This window comes from Opisthorchis viverrini, assembly GCF_000715545.1.
Source record: "Opisthorchis viverrini unplaced genomic scaffold opera_v5_29, whole genome shotgun sequence".
Lineage (NCBI taxonomy): Eukaryota > Metazoa > Platyhelminthes > Trematoda > Opisthorchiida > Opisthorchiidae > Opisthorchis > Opisthorchis viverrini.
In genome coordinates, this window is record NW_008751685.1 from 260006 (window position 1) to 275184 (window position 15179).

The following is a 15179-nucleotide window of genomic DNA, read 5'->3' on the forward strand; positions in this document are numbered from 1 at the left end:
GCGAATCGAGCGACGCCAAATCGCAACTCACTTGATGGAGTGTACCCGCCGAGGCACTGCTCCGAACGAGGCTTTGAACTCCGCATGACACTCAGACCGTAAAAAATTCAGGCGCACTCATTCACCGAAAGCCAGAGTTTTGGTTTGTGATTACAGTAGCAGACTCCTTACATGGACCCCAGGACTCATTATTCGCCGGCGCGGCAAAGTGATCTACGAGATTTAAGTTTGCCCATCCCAGTAGATACGCCACACAAACCAATTCCGGCCGACAATTACGCATATGCACACAGGACCGAGTGAGCCGAGTCTAGAAATGCCTCCTGACACTTTTGATCTCGGCACCATCTCAGAAAATCAGTCAGCTGCTTCGTCGGAGGCCCAATCTGAGCACGGATTACAACTGCGACGCTACACAGACAGGATTAGCAAGCCAGTGAAACCACTGCAAGTGAACCCTCGGCTTCGAAGCTGCGTCAGCGGATTTCAAGAGGTAAGTGTCAGGCGGAATTCCACATGGATCCCACTTTACCCCTCGCAGTCAGGTGCCGATGCGACCGAGAAGCCTATCCCACGCAAGACTGGCCAAATGTTCGGGAAGCTTACCTGTCCGGCATCAATACGAGGTCTGATTGGTCGAAAGTCTGGACTCAATAGCCAATGATGACTCAGTTTTGGCCGAATGCCGGTTGCCAATGGCGCATCCAGAGCGCGTCAGAATTTCCAGTTATTGCCGCCGACGCTATATGTATGAAGCTCTGTACAAGTGTTCTTAGCTTCGTGTTGGGCGTTGATATAATTTGTGCACCTTTGTTAGCTGTTTTGACGTGAATGCTAACTTGGGAGACTCAGACCGAGAAATAAGCTGAGAAAAATGCCGTTACCACAACCTCCTAATGGGGTACAGCGAGAATCCTACACAATATCGGTACATCTCGAGATGCAGCGCTTAGAATTTCCTGCCAGAATTTGAATGCCTCCTAGGAGACGCTGACAATGATGTTCCTCCAAATTTCCGTAGGCACAGTTGAGCCGTTTTATGGGTTTCTTCAGTATGTCTTTGGTGAAAATGCAAAGACGTCTTTGCAATACGGAATGATGCAGAGTTATAGTGAACGTCCAAGGAATTTCTGTGTCCGATCACTGTTGTGTATGAAACATCCTGCATGATTGATGGCTCTGGCGTGTCCTTTGGAACGACAGACATATGTCTGCCCTAGGATTCGCTGAACACACCCACTTATCTTTTGAATGCAATTGAAACGACTCTTCGGCGAGCCATTTTTCCTTTGCCGAAATTGACGCAAAACGTTCTGTCCGGCTTCCCAACTGAGACTGGTTCTTGGTGTTTTGAAACTTGACCAGACATGGCTGAAGCAATATGGTTTAGTGTTTAGGGCGCAGATCTACTGACCGAAGAGTCCGTAGCTCGGACCCAACCTCTGCATCTCGATGTCTCCTGCCTAGGTTTGGGCAACCTGGAAGTATCCCAACGCCCGTGCTTCCTTCGGGTGGCATGGCAGCTGGACACTGAATGATTGTTACAGCTGAGTGATTACTAGAATGAAAAGAAGTGAAAAGAGTGGATGAGGGAGGTGACCTGGTGCTGGCCTGTCCCAAGCATTCTGAGCTGCCTTTACCAAGCGCTCAACCGGACAATCTGGAAGGAGACTGATAACACGAACGCCACTGACATCGATCAACCGCCATTTTTTTGAAATGTCTCTAGCCAAGCACATCCTCATCCTTGAAAGCGTATTGCACCAACAACACCTAAACTCTTCGTTATCTCTTGCATACCCTTCTGCTAAGTTGTATGTTGACCACCTCGTGGTTTGCGCCATTCTGAAGGGGCACAGAGAACAACACCCGTTTCGGTATACGGCGGTTCGCCATGCGTAGCGCATGGCCGAGCCACCGCAGTTGATGGTGCTGTTCTTTCTTCATGACTGGAGTATCTACTGCACAACCAAATACCCGTTTTCTAGTTGCGTCATTACTTATTCGTTGACGCCATCTGACACCAGCAACACTTCCGAAGACGCCTCAACATTTCTCAGAGGCCGTGTTTCGCCACCATACAACAACACATCTCATACTGTAGCCGAATACGCGCTACCCTTGAGACCCAGTTATATGCCTCTGACTCCACAGGTGGTACAAATTAGCAAACGTGATTCTGGCCTTTGAGATCCGTGCACTGATTTTATCGGGCAAACTTCGGTCAGAGCTAATACAACTACTGATGTGTACAATATTCTCCACAACCTCCCATGATTCTCCTTGAGTTGTGAGAAGTTTGTCCAGAGACTGTACGTTATGAAGCACGGTTTTGCACTTTGAAGGTGCTATGCGCATGCCAAAAGGTGGTATGGTCGTGTTCAGTTTATTCAACGGAGCTTGTTCTGCGTCTCCGTCTTCAAAGATGATAAAATTTGCATACAGGACAATCATAAGAGTTGCCCTAATTTATGAACAGGGAACTTTGCTGCTCCGGTCAAACAACCTAGAACACCTTCAACTCTTAGAGTACTGGTGGCTTCTGGTAGCCTCAGAATTTAGCTGACAAGCGAATTTCTTCTCAGGCGGCGCATAGGCGGCGGTTGGGTGCAGTAAGTATTGCTAATGTCCCAATATTGCACTCACGTGTGTTCTGCTTGCCCGTCCACCACTTTACTAATGTGTTCCTCAACCCAAACCTCCGTTGAAAAGAGGGCGTGCGGTCAGCGAACAATGATGTAACAACGCAGCATGAAGCCAGCCACCATCACGTCAAGCGCTGTGTTATCGTCATGCCCTTTTGGGCTCCACGCGATCCTCGTTGCGCATGGTTTAAGTCTACAGGCTATCAAACATTCCTGTGAGGGGCCCTGGGGCTTCTCAAAATGCCCACCTAAAATTCATTCCTTTCTGTTTACTGGACTTTCGTACGGATGAGTAAGATGTCCACAAATTGGCCGACTGGTGTCGTGCTCTTAAACAGAATATCGGCTGTGTTTGTGCCGCTGTTACCTGAAGACGTAGACTAATATTGAAGACCTCGCTTTTTCCCTTTTCACGCTGCGGTCGTCACAATGAAAAGGGCAATAGACCAGTGACATATACGGGTGTTCGAGCAAGGCAAACAAACTGGTCAATGCGATAAAACATCGACAGTTTGCGGTGTTTTCTATGCAGATAATAACAGTCTCGATGATCCGAATATAAAAGTCAGGTTCGACATAAAATCGTATGTGTTACTTTATTCTTTTATGAATCGTTTTTTGCTGATTGTGGGATACGAAATTCCAAGGGATCTTATATCTTGCTTCCACTTCAGAATGAGCAGTGCTGCTTATTTGTAACCTTCGTTTATGACTGGATGCCTATGATATAGATGGAGTATGATGGACGCGCAACCGAGGTTGAGCTCTTACAGCAGCGAGTAAATGAGCTTACGTGGTTGCTAAATGAGCGTCAAAAGAATGCGAATCTCGAACTAGGGTAAGTAAAATAGCGGTTTGATATACCTTCAAGTTCGACTTGTTAGACGACGTCTGTCTTCCATGTGGCTTTCTCCAGCTTCTTTCTGCCGTTCCTCTGTTGAAAGTCTGAGCCGACTTAACTACTGTTGTTCGGAGGCTTTTTTATGTTTGTTCACGTTTATTTCCATTTTTCGCAGTTTCCCGTTGTTGTTTTTCTCGTGGTTACCGTACATCCCGCCTGTACTCCATATACCAGTTGACTGCTTAGTCCGCTAGTTGGAGAAGAGCGTCCGTTGTCCGTTGTTCATTTGACCCAAATGCTTAAATTGGTGAGCCGCTTCGTTCTTTAACAAAATCACCCTAACATGTGGGTTGTATTCCTGTCAGTTCGCGAAGTTTGCGCATTGAGCGGAGCCCTCTCTAGTCCATTAAACACGCAAGGTCACAATAGCTAGTATACGAGAGGTCAAACTTGGCATTTGACCACACACTTCGGTCGAGTGTGCAACTGGCAGCTCATCTGGAGTTGGATCATTTGGAAATGTAAATGATTTTAAATAGAAATGTAAGTCATCCTTTCCCTGTAACCAACGTGAAGCTGAGACAATAGAATGCGTTCCAATTTCGAATGTATAAGAATTTCCCTGTATGCTAGCGAATCGTCAATGTTGAACACTAATGTCATGCTACTGCTGCCGATACTAATAGCAGTACTTTCCCCTCGCAAAGACCCTTCGGAGCACATTTGTGCTGTGGCACGTATCTCCCCATTTCTTCAGGAGGAACAGCTCCCTCAAAATCATATATGGGACATTTTCTGTCTGTTCTAAAGTTTCTCTAGCCAACATCCTGGATTGTGGATTAGAAATATTACCAGTACATGCCAGCATTGCCTAGGTTTGAATGTAATATCGAATGGGCATAGGTAAGCTACGTCAGGTCGTTTTTGAAAGCAAAATGTCGCCCACGATAGGATTTAGTCCACTTCATACATCGGAGGACCGTCCGCCTCGCGAGTCCATTACGCCCCATTCAAAGGCATTGGCGACGAATTATAAAAACATTTATCTTGTTGACGCGACGGAGTTGACACTTTTCTCAATGTAGGTTTGGTCTTGTAAACGAAGCTAACCGATGCTGAAAAGCACTGCACGACTCTTCTATCCCTTTCAAGACTAATCGAGCAATGCGTGTCTCGAATTCATGTTGACTGACCACCAGACAGAATACTTTGTAATGAGGCACACGGGGCCCAGTAACTCGTCCAAGGACGCTCGTGTGTGGGTTGCGCAAATCTCGCCGCCTGAAAAAGTATAACTACCTGACGCCAATTAATTCTCTCGGCCATGGCCTTCCGGTCGTTCATCCATCATCGGATCTCAATAGCCATACACCGCTGTTTCTAGCTGACAAGTTTTTGCAGTGATCTCTAAATTGTTTTTATTACCTTTCGGAAAATGTCACATTTCTGACGGCTTTTTCAATGCCAACGGATTTTGACATAGTCACCGTCTGCAGCACTTCGGATTTCGATTGGCTTGCTTTGTATGTAGTCCCGACTCATTTGTCCTTTTTTCATGGTTGTATGGCAGCTAAGAATCATCGTTGAGCTCTGATATACTTCTGTTACTGAGATGGTGGCAACAGATGACCACCATCATCCTGCGTTAGCGTACTGTTCATCCCAAAAGCGTTCCGACTGAGTCTGAATTCTAGCGTAATTTTGATGCAAGTGCCAATAAGGTAATTAGGACTTTGATACAGCTTATCCCGTTAAGAACTTTCGTGATCACAAGAAGCACCATTCCTCGTTTCTCATGGCTTGCCTGCTTCCATTCAATTTAACGGTTTAAGTCTTCAAAATGGATTTTTTTTCAGGCTTAAAAACGTGAACCGGTGCAATCGCTGCAACCGTTAAGAGTCGGACTGGGTGAAAAAAAAGTTGGATTGTGACCGATAACAAAGCGGGTTTGCGGCGCCGAATCCCCCTTCCTGAACAGAGATTAGTGCAGGGCTACTGTTTTGATGTTCAGTGGCTCTTGGAGACCAGCATCTGCCAAATTCTTTGGAATCTTTTCGGATGTTCCTGTAGATAACCTGCTCCATGTTCTTCCAGTGTAGTGCCAGTCCATTGTAAAAGGTCGCTACGTGAGAGGCTGACAAATCTGATTTGTCCAGCTTGGCCTGTGTTAGTATTCCTAGTATTTTGCTCAACACTTCAAAAACCCTGTCTTTGACTGCTCTTGTGGGAATTCGCATCATTATCCACTACGCTCGTCTATCATTGCGCTTCTTTCAAACTTCAACATAATAAGAACCGTTTTCCGTTTAGTGAAGGAAAGGATTTTGACCATCAGTTGCACAAGGCGATAAAGACGTGTCATATAATCCCACCCCCCATGGAGTTGAGGCAACTTTTTTGGATAGATTTTTCTTGTATTCCCGGAATATGCAATGCATTTCTCCAGTGAGCACTACGATAAGGTGATCATGATCGAACCTATCTCGACAGATCAAACTTCAGCAAAGCAGCCATGAAAACTAACATCGCCTTTGGCGAAAGGGCTATACGGTTTCGAGTAGATTGTTGTCCGAACAGAACAGAGGTGATAGGACGCGGTTTGCAAGTTGCCAGTGGTGTTTAAGTGACGGTGTACCCAGTAACCACCCGTACCTCTTCTGAGTTATATCTTCTACTAAGTACCACTGTGGTGCACGCTGCATTATTTTCATTAGAAGGGAGTAAATTACCCGTTGAGCAGTCCACGCTGTCGTTCGGCGATGTTTCTCTGTTTAACCCTCTGGGCCAGGTTGCTGGTACCTCCTCTATACTGCTTCAAGAATATGATGTGCGTTGGTTTTGTAATGTTGCGTCACTTCTGCCTGTGTTTTATATTTTAACCCAGCCCTCCCGTGACGTGCGTCTTTGCTCAAAGAAATGTATTTTCAGGGTATCTTTTAACCCCCTATCTTCCAGATCCGTGGAATATGAGCTGGAGCAGTATAAGGAAGCACATGCCAAGGTCTGTGCCGACTATGAAGCCAAACTCGGAGCAGCCGTTAAAGAGGTAAGTTTGTGGCACCATCATCCTGCAGGACTAAAACTCTCCAAGTATGCAATACTGCTAAGGTACTCAAAGTGATTTGTCGACCCATTCCGTGATAGAAACGCGCCAAGACTGCCTCTGAGAAATCAATCTGTCTCACTCCGGATTTCTTATTGCACCCGAACATCCTGTTCTCGTAGATGATTACCGCACTGATCAGACCCTTTCGTATATCAGTGGACTTCCTTCAATGACACATAAGTGTGCAGACTAATTTTAGGGTTGCTCTATTTTCGTCATGACCCAATGGGTTTATCAGAAACCAAATTAATTTTCGACCAAATACAACCAAAACTTAGTAAGCGTAGAGGATCCATCGTTTGGCTTTGCAAGTCACGCGTGAGGCGAGTTGCTCGTGTCGGTCGCTGATGTGCTGGGTGCATAGATGTTACCTGTGGATTGCACAAACCCAAACAAGACGCTGTTGTCCTGAGCCGTCAATGCTGTGGGAGAACGTATGTTTTTGTTCAGGGATACTTCAACTAGCTGTTACTCAAAAGTCTGTACCGCCATGAAGTGAAGGCTTGCCTTACCCGAGGGTGTGGAATCCAACAGCTGGTACCGCTCAGTACGTCAGAGGCGCTTATGGATACGTTCGGTCCGTTTAACTGCGGAAAAGTTGAGAGTAGTCTGTTGGCCAGTCCCTTGATGGTCTCGTTCTACTTAGCTGGTAGTCAGTGGGCTTTGGAACTCTTGCACACTAAATTGCTGTGAGCATTTAATTCGAACGAGCATCAAATTAATCTTTCACCAGGCTTGCAGCAGAATGGTTTTCTCTGGGGTTGGTGTTCAAGCTATCGACTTTTCTTCTTCATAAGCAGTAAGATTGATCAAAAGTCGTCAACAGCATACATAAACTTCGCTAGGTTTGACATTCTACAGGCAGCTGCGAAAATCTTCATACCTAACCTAGCCATCTATCTGATTCTGATTTATGAATGCAAAACGTAGCTTATACGGGCAGTGATTTTAGACTACCGGTGTCTCAGTCTCATAATGAGAGATTGTCATCTTGAGGTGATGATGAGGACCGGGGACGTCTGTCATGCTTATCTCAGCTCTCTTGACGACGAAGTCTGCAATTGTTCGGGCATCCGTTGCGCACAACGATACAGAAATCACCAAGCAAACGTTGACCCTAATACCATGTGAAAGATGAAGTTGTCGCCTAGGAGGACACCAGAAACCTTGGTTCAGTACAGTTAAAGGCGATATGGGGTAACTCGATCATTACTGGTTCTGTGGTGTATTCCACTCGAACTAACACTTGTTCGCAATTTGTACAATCCTTACTACTGATCCCTGTGTCTGAGAGCATGTATCGCAGATACTCCTGTCCTGGTAGGTGGTCGTTCTAAGGCAAATTGAAGTAAGGCAAAGTAAAGTAAGGGAGAATCAGTCGAAGGATTCTAGTTGATCGTAGGTGAGAGCTTGGTTCGTCACTCAGTCAAGTTCAATGCCATTTATTCACCGTACGCACCATTTGATACTGGAGTGGGAGGGAAGTTTGATTCGGGGTGAGATAATACCAGACAAGTCACGATTGTAGATTGCTAGTGAATCTTACAACTTTTGGACTAAAGTGGTTCTTTGTCTTGAATACGGAGTTAACAACGCCTGGGGGTATCTTGACCTTCGTGGTTCATCCGAGTTGCGTGTCAGTTATGTACTGAGAGAATACGACAGATGATTGATTGATTGATTGATTGATTGATTGATTGATTGATTGATTGATTGATTGATTGATTGATTGATTGATTGATTGATTGATTGATTGATTGATTGATTGATTGATTGATTGATTGATTGATTGATTGATTGATTGATTGATTGATTGATTGATTGATTGATTGATTGATTGATTGATTGATTGATTGATTGATTGATTGATTGATTGATTGATTGATTGATTGATTGATTGATTGATTGATTGATTGATTGATTGATTGATTGATTGATTGATTGATTGATTGATTGATTGATTGATTGATTGATTGATTGATTGATTGATTGATTGATTGATTGATTGATTGATTGATTGATTGATTGATTGATTGATTGATTGATTGATTGATTGATTGATTGATTGATTGATTGATTGATTGATTGATTGATTGATTGATTGATTGATTGATTGATTGATTGATTGATTGATTGATTGATTGAACAGACAGATGATTGATTGATTGATTGATTGATTGATTGATTGATTGATTGATTGATTGATTGATTGATTGATTGATTGATTGATATTATTCAACCGCCATTTGACTGAATAGTGAGGATAGCCCTCCGACACATTGAGGAACGAGACCGTGAGTACTTCCGAATGTTCCCTACCTTTGTGTGTCAAGTTCTAAATGGTGAAGTGTGAGTTGACCGCAGCGGACACCTCATAGTTTACTTTGAATGAGTCACAGCAGTGTATGCTTCCCAGTCCCTATCCACTACGAAAGAGCTTGTAACATACGCTTTTTAAAGTTGAACAACCAAACGTCACCGGCGTCAGGTGTGATGCTCAACTCATATAAGTTCTTTACTGGTAGTCCGCAATCTGACACATATATTCGGGATATGCAGCCTACACCATGCTTTTCCAAGGGTATTGTAATCTTTTCGTTGGTTATCATTGATATCTCTTCGTCAGTTGAACAGTGACGTGAACTTGGCACTTGAACCGTATAATATAGTAATATCTTACTTCTAAATAAATCCCCACATAAGGACGCAAATGAGCACCGCTGAAACAAAAGCGTTGACTCGACAAACCCCCATGAAGCCCACGCCTCAAGGCTATCATATGATTCGGTGTCATCGACTACTCTACTGCACAGCGGGTTGAGTTTTCAAGCCAGTCAGTCCCTCGTCTGAGAAGAACTTCGAGCGGGAGGTACATTCTATTTCCATATTTTCAATCACCCATAGATCACCTATATGTTGTCCGTGCTCTTTCTCAGTCGAACGTTTTTTGCCTACTTTCAGAGAAGCATACCGAGAGACTGTGAACCACTTTCCACCGGCAACCTTATACACTGCTTTTGTTTCAGAATGAATGTTTGCAGCATCAGTTGGCTGAAGCTCAAAACAGTCTGGAAAGCTACAGGCTGACGGTTCGTGACAAAACGGAACGCCTCAAACAATTGGAATCTTACTTAGCCCAACTGCCTACGACCGAAGAACACAGTGAAATGGCCAAACAGGTAAGCGTATCATAGGCATACGAAACATGAGCAGGTGCCTTATTGTTAAGTGGAGCATGATCTTTAGTGGCAACAGCAGCGGCTTCGCACCGCCGCACTGGTTGTCTTAGCTGGCCTATGTATGAAAAAATCAACATACAGGAATTTACTGTAAGCCTACACCTCAACTGTAGTCATGGACAAGCGGACTACCTTGAGATAGCTAAATGGTTGCTCAGTGATGCGAGAGCTTGTCGATTAGTTGATGAGGACCTTACTTCAAAATGATCAACCGAGTCAACACGACGCTGAGTAATCTGGATGCANTCAAAATGCACAACCGAGTCAACACTACGCTGAGTAATCTGGATGCAACACACGACATAACCAGTTCCTCTCGGACGCTTTTCTTGCTCTCAACGACACGACAACTCTTTCGTGGGTGGCGTCACTTTTCGTCATTTTGCATCTTGCCGTTCCCAACGGGTTCCTATCCACTGACGATCGTGCTGTCACAGCCCTGTTCACCAGCCTTACCAGAGGAAGCCGACTGCAACAACACGCGTAACCTTTTCGAATTCTTTGATTCATCAAATTCAGCTTCGTTAAGATTCTCCACTTCACACCACCATTGAATATTGCTGCTACCGTGCTTGGAACGGACCCCTCACATCTTAAATCTCCTTGGTAGACGCTACTAAAAATAGATTTGTACGCCTCATTACCACACCTTCTGTAACCGTCAACCTCACCGTCGGGACGTGGTGTATCTTGCTTTATTTCATCATCACTATGATGTGTTGATCAGAGGCAGCCTTCTGCTTCCATCTCCCTGAACTTCATCATCATTTTCAGCTTTGAGTCATGCCCGGGAGCAACTGGCGCACATTGCTGATGCACTGGGTTACCAGGGGCGAAAAGAAATAAATGAGCAAGGTAGTCTGAGCTATTAGATGCGGTTATGTGAGTGAAGGTGACAAATCTGTGCATGGATGCGACCAGTTGCCTTATCGGGAAGTTTATCTAAATATGGATAAGGTTGTTCTTTTGCCAGCGACCCTGTGGACTACATCTGCCCATTTCACCAAGTAGCGCATACATGGCTGCCATAGCTTGCATCATCGTCTGACAGCTATACTTTCGTTCCCGTAACAGCAATAATAAATAATCGTTCAGCTGTAACACCCTTTCGGTACCTGGCTGCCATGCCACCCGAAGGAAGCACGAGGACTGAGACGCTCCCCAATTGCCAAGACCTACACAGAAACAGTCAAGATGCACAGGTTGTGTTCGAACCACGGTTCTTCCGGTCAGTAAGTTTGCGTCTTAACCACTGAGCCATCTCGCCTCCTTTCGTTTCCAGTTGGGCTAAGGTTAATCAGACAACGTTTTGTATCAGTCACTCTGTTGACGTCCGAAGAAAATGGTCTAACTAGTAAAGATTTTGTATTTTGAGTATACCAGTTCTTGGGCGTGTATTTGGTCCTTTGCAAATTATGGTCTACATACCAACATATTACCAGTTCGATCAACTGACTTGCTAGAAGCTAGCCGTCAGAGGCAGGGATGGTCGAAAACCGAAAGATTATATACATTCGCGTAATAGAGTTCTCAAGTTACCGAACCGTAGAGAAAGACTGACCGCACACGAGTACTATGAATCCGTGGCGAGATGGACCAAGTGGCCAGAGCGCGAATCTACTGACCGGAAGCTCCGTTGTTCGAACCCGACCTCTGCCACTCGACTTCCCCTGTCTAGGCTTGGGCGACCTGGCAGTATCCCAGCCCTCGTGCCTCCTTCGTGTGGCATGACAGCTAGACACCAAAAGCTAGCTACAGCTGAACGAACTATGAATTCGAGCTTTGTTCGACAACTTGATATGTTTCTGACCCTTCAACGGGCCCATTCACACCCAGCCATCCCTGTTGAGTTTCAGCCCTCCCGCACTAGAGGACTAATCTATTTGTCTCCCTCTTTCTCCATTGTTTTCTGATCTGTTCACCGAGCTTCACACAGAATACTCAAAACCCTCCATCTCTAAGTTTTTTTCAGCGCTTTCTGTGCCACAATACTCGCAACCTTGATATTCAAACGCCGAGTTAATGTGCATCTCAGTGCTCCATTGCTTTTGTGTTCCATTTGTTTTTTTTTACAGAGGATTTCTGGTTGCGAAGTCCTCTCTACTTAATGCTATTACATGAGGTACTATTTCTAAGCTTGCAGCGGCAGTCAATATTTTCTCTATTGTCGCTGACGGACACCTCAGCCAATCTCCTCATGGTTCATCGCTAGCTTTCAGGACACCCGACGAGACTTTTGTTTTCTTCTATTCTTCTACTTCCTCTATCCGGAGCCGGATTTTACTTTTACTTTAGGTGGACACAGTAGTCTTTATTTCTTCTTAAGCCAAATTTCTGTTTTTCTCTCTCTCTCTCTGTGTCCCCTTCCGATGCATTCGCGCAGCTCTCTGTGGCACAACAACGTACCACCGACTTGGAAAAACAGACCGATAAAACCAAGGACGAGTTAGAGCGGTTGGAATCACGTTTAGCTGAGACGATGGCCAAACTAAGACGCAGTCATGAGCGGGAAGAACTTTTACAGACTCAGCTGGATTGCGCAATGCAGGTAGGTGAGTTGGACACGCACACCTCCGCAACCTTCCTGTTACTTTCTGATTGTTCCACGGATTACTCCGCTTTGTATCTTCAGGAGATAAAAATGGTAACCTCTGTCGCGTTGGAGGATTTCTCTGAAGTGTTTCACCGTTCGCTTTTAGCACCACAGGTTGCGGCAAACATTTGTTATAACCAAAACGACATTTCTTTTCATCTCACAGTTTCGTCTAGATAACTTGCGTAGGACGACGGAGAAGCACCAAGGTTCTACGCTGGAGTGGACGCTAGTGACTCCTAGATCCTATTCGCTATCCAGACGGGCGCTGACTTCTCCGTAGGACTGAGTAACATCCTTTGAGCATTTTGCATTACAGCCACTTAGCTAAATCCTCTTGCAATTTCAGCCTTCAGTCGAATCAAATTTATAACGCAGAAGTTGGGATCCTCAGTTTCGAAGATGCTGCAGGTGCATTAGCCATCGGATCGTTTTCCGATGACGGCGATCAACACGTGCAAAATTGGTTCCCAAAAGCATCTACTGAAAATCAACCAATAGTATAAACACTATATTTGCTGTTCGATGAACCTCCTGAACATAAGACATTGTTAAGCCAAAACGTAGAGAGCGTCTCCTGCCTAGAGTTAACGCATTCCATCTACGCCAGTGTGAAGAGACATCGGAAATCTGACACCGTACTAGCACAACCGATCAAGATATATCCTCTACTCAAACTGAATTTTCTGTTGTATTTTATGTTTGGCTTCGACTGGATTCAGTCCAAGTGCCAAGTTTTGTACCAAACCAATTGAAACACACTTTAGAAATGTGTCAGATATCACTTGGTTTCACGGATACTGTTGCTCGCGCCCCAGTGTATGAAACTCTTAGTGACCCTACCTATCTGCCCGCCTTAAGACGGTACTGTTAGTTTATGAGCATCTGATGAGTTCCTTACCCCCAGGTGACTTTGTTTCCTGCAGATCGGTCAAACTGCCGATATTCACAAACCTTTATCGCACCCGATATTCATGCTGGCATCTCCACTTGACCTATACTCTGGAGGTATGCTGCCAAGTGACCACTCACGTTTACGTTTGTCTTGGAATCATGTTCCTCGTGGTATCCCAAAACGCATCTACCATACAATTCAACCGACCATTCCAACCCCATGCATTTCCGCCCGGTTGCACTTCTCCTCCTAAGGTGATATCGCAGTAATACAACAGTTAGCATTTCTGCAGAAATGTGCGGATACTGTGCAGAAATGTCCGCACCCGGGTGAAGATTCTGTGGGGAATTGAAACAAGCTTCCGCACCCAAGTGCGGAAAATCCGTACTCAGGACCGGAGTTGCTGCATCCATCCTCACCTAAGCTAAAGTCGTCCGATGCGCGAATATAGCCCACCATATGCATTTATTTCTTTCTCTAGTACGATTCGCTAACTTCCTAAACACCACGCTCCCGTGCCGTGATAACCCATCTACCCCCACACAATTCCTCAGCGTATTGCCTTCCAGAACATAAATAAGCGCTTTCAAGTACAAATATCTTTATGAATGAGTTTCAAAAAAATACCAGGGGAGAATCATTTGTCACTCTTGGTGGATCTCTGCAGGCGTTCCCGAACTTTCCGCCGTTCGTTTTCCAGCCAGCGATGAACGATTTTCTTTATTTGCCGTAGATTTGTGTTCGGAAATTTCTCAGTTGTCCCGTGTGTAATGAAAAAGATAGGTATAAAATTTCATCCAGACACTTGTTCAATTAACTAAATATAAAGTAACCATTAAATACTTACAAATAAGTCCTTGGGCCAGCCTGGTTGACCCGAAGGGTTCATTTTCATTTATTCCGCGCCAATTAAGTATTACGGCTAGCCTTGGTGCCAACGTCCATGTAGGTATGCTGGTCACGTACAGTTGTACATCGCCAGCCTCCTGCAAGAGCCACCTTTCCATCTTTGAGAAATCAATAATCGTGACTACAACTAATACTTACCAGCTGTGCATAGCGTGGACCATCTCTGAGATGTTCGTCATACTACGGAGATCATCCATGGATGACAGCGGAAGAGGGGGTGGTTGAGTGCCTGAGAACTGCTTGTCGGTACTAAAGCGTCCAGTTTCATATGCAGCCTCTGGAGCAACGAGCGAATCCTCCCCAAATTCTATATAAAATAGTTTAGTTAGAACATGGTGATTTACTCACTGAGAATGAGGTTGGCCAGGTCTGGGGAAATTACATTGGCCTTTGAATTTGGAAAGTTCGTTCTGGAAATTAAAGTACACGGTATGTTAAGAAAGCCTGAAAAGCGAGGTAGAACTGTGTGGCTCCGGATCACCTATGACAGGAAGTGTTGTATATGTGGAACTGGTGATAGAACCTAGATGGTGGTGATGAAACGAAACGTACGTTCCACATATCATCGGGGCATCACCCGGGACGGGTGGCGCGTCATAAACGGGAATAATACTGGTGTTCGAGACCGTCGGAGTAGTACATCTGAAGATTGAGAAGTTGGTAGGTGCGGGAGGAACTACAGTCTTTTTGGAGCTGATGAACTTATGACCATGTTTGCAAACAAAGTGGTGTCACCACTGGGATCACGATCCGACCCGTCTGTAAAATCAGACGGCAGCCGTTTCTTTGTACTGCAACCATCGTAATACGATTCATAAACATACTGTTTGCGCCTGGATTGACGTACGAGCCGTTCATCGTTTTGCTCCGCAGAGGAGGTATGCCCCGAGTCAAGAGCTTCCTGCTGAGCACTCAGTGCATCCGGAAAAGTTTCTAGAACATTTTTAACTG

The 15179-nt window shown here is 45.0% G+C and overlaps 2 protein-coding genes across 2 annotated transcripts in view; one reads left to right on the plus strand and one right to left on the minus strand.

Annotated features, from left to right (window-relative positions):
* Nucleotides 1-3320: 3320 nt before the first annotated feature.
* T265_02377 (hypothetical protein) overlaps nucleotides 3321-15179 on the plus strand; it is a gene marked incomplete at both ends in the record, with an annotated part of 30919 nt that continues 19060 nt past the window's right edge. Inside the window, 4 exons of the mRNA XM_009166610.1 lie at nucleotides 3321-3483; nucleotides 6442-6532; nucleotides 9619-9771; nucleotides 12215-12379. Coding sequence (XP_009164874.1) covers nucleotides 3377-3483; nucleotides 6442-6532; nucleotides 9619-9771; nucleotides 12215-12379 — 516 coding nt within the window. The remainder of the gene's footprint in view (nucleotides 3484-6441; nucleotides 6533-9618; nucleotides 9772-12214; nucleotides 12380-15179) is intronic.
* On the minus strand, nucleotides 5379-5726 carry T265_02378 (hypothetical protein; the record flags this gene model as incomplete). The annotated part of the gene is made up of 1 exon (XM_009166611.1): nucleotides 5379-5726. One exon carries the CDS (start codon nucleotides 5724-5726, stop codon nucleotides 5379-5381), a length of 348 nt encoding a protein of 115 aa, XP_009164875.1.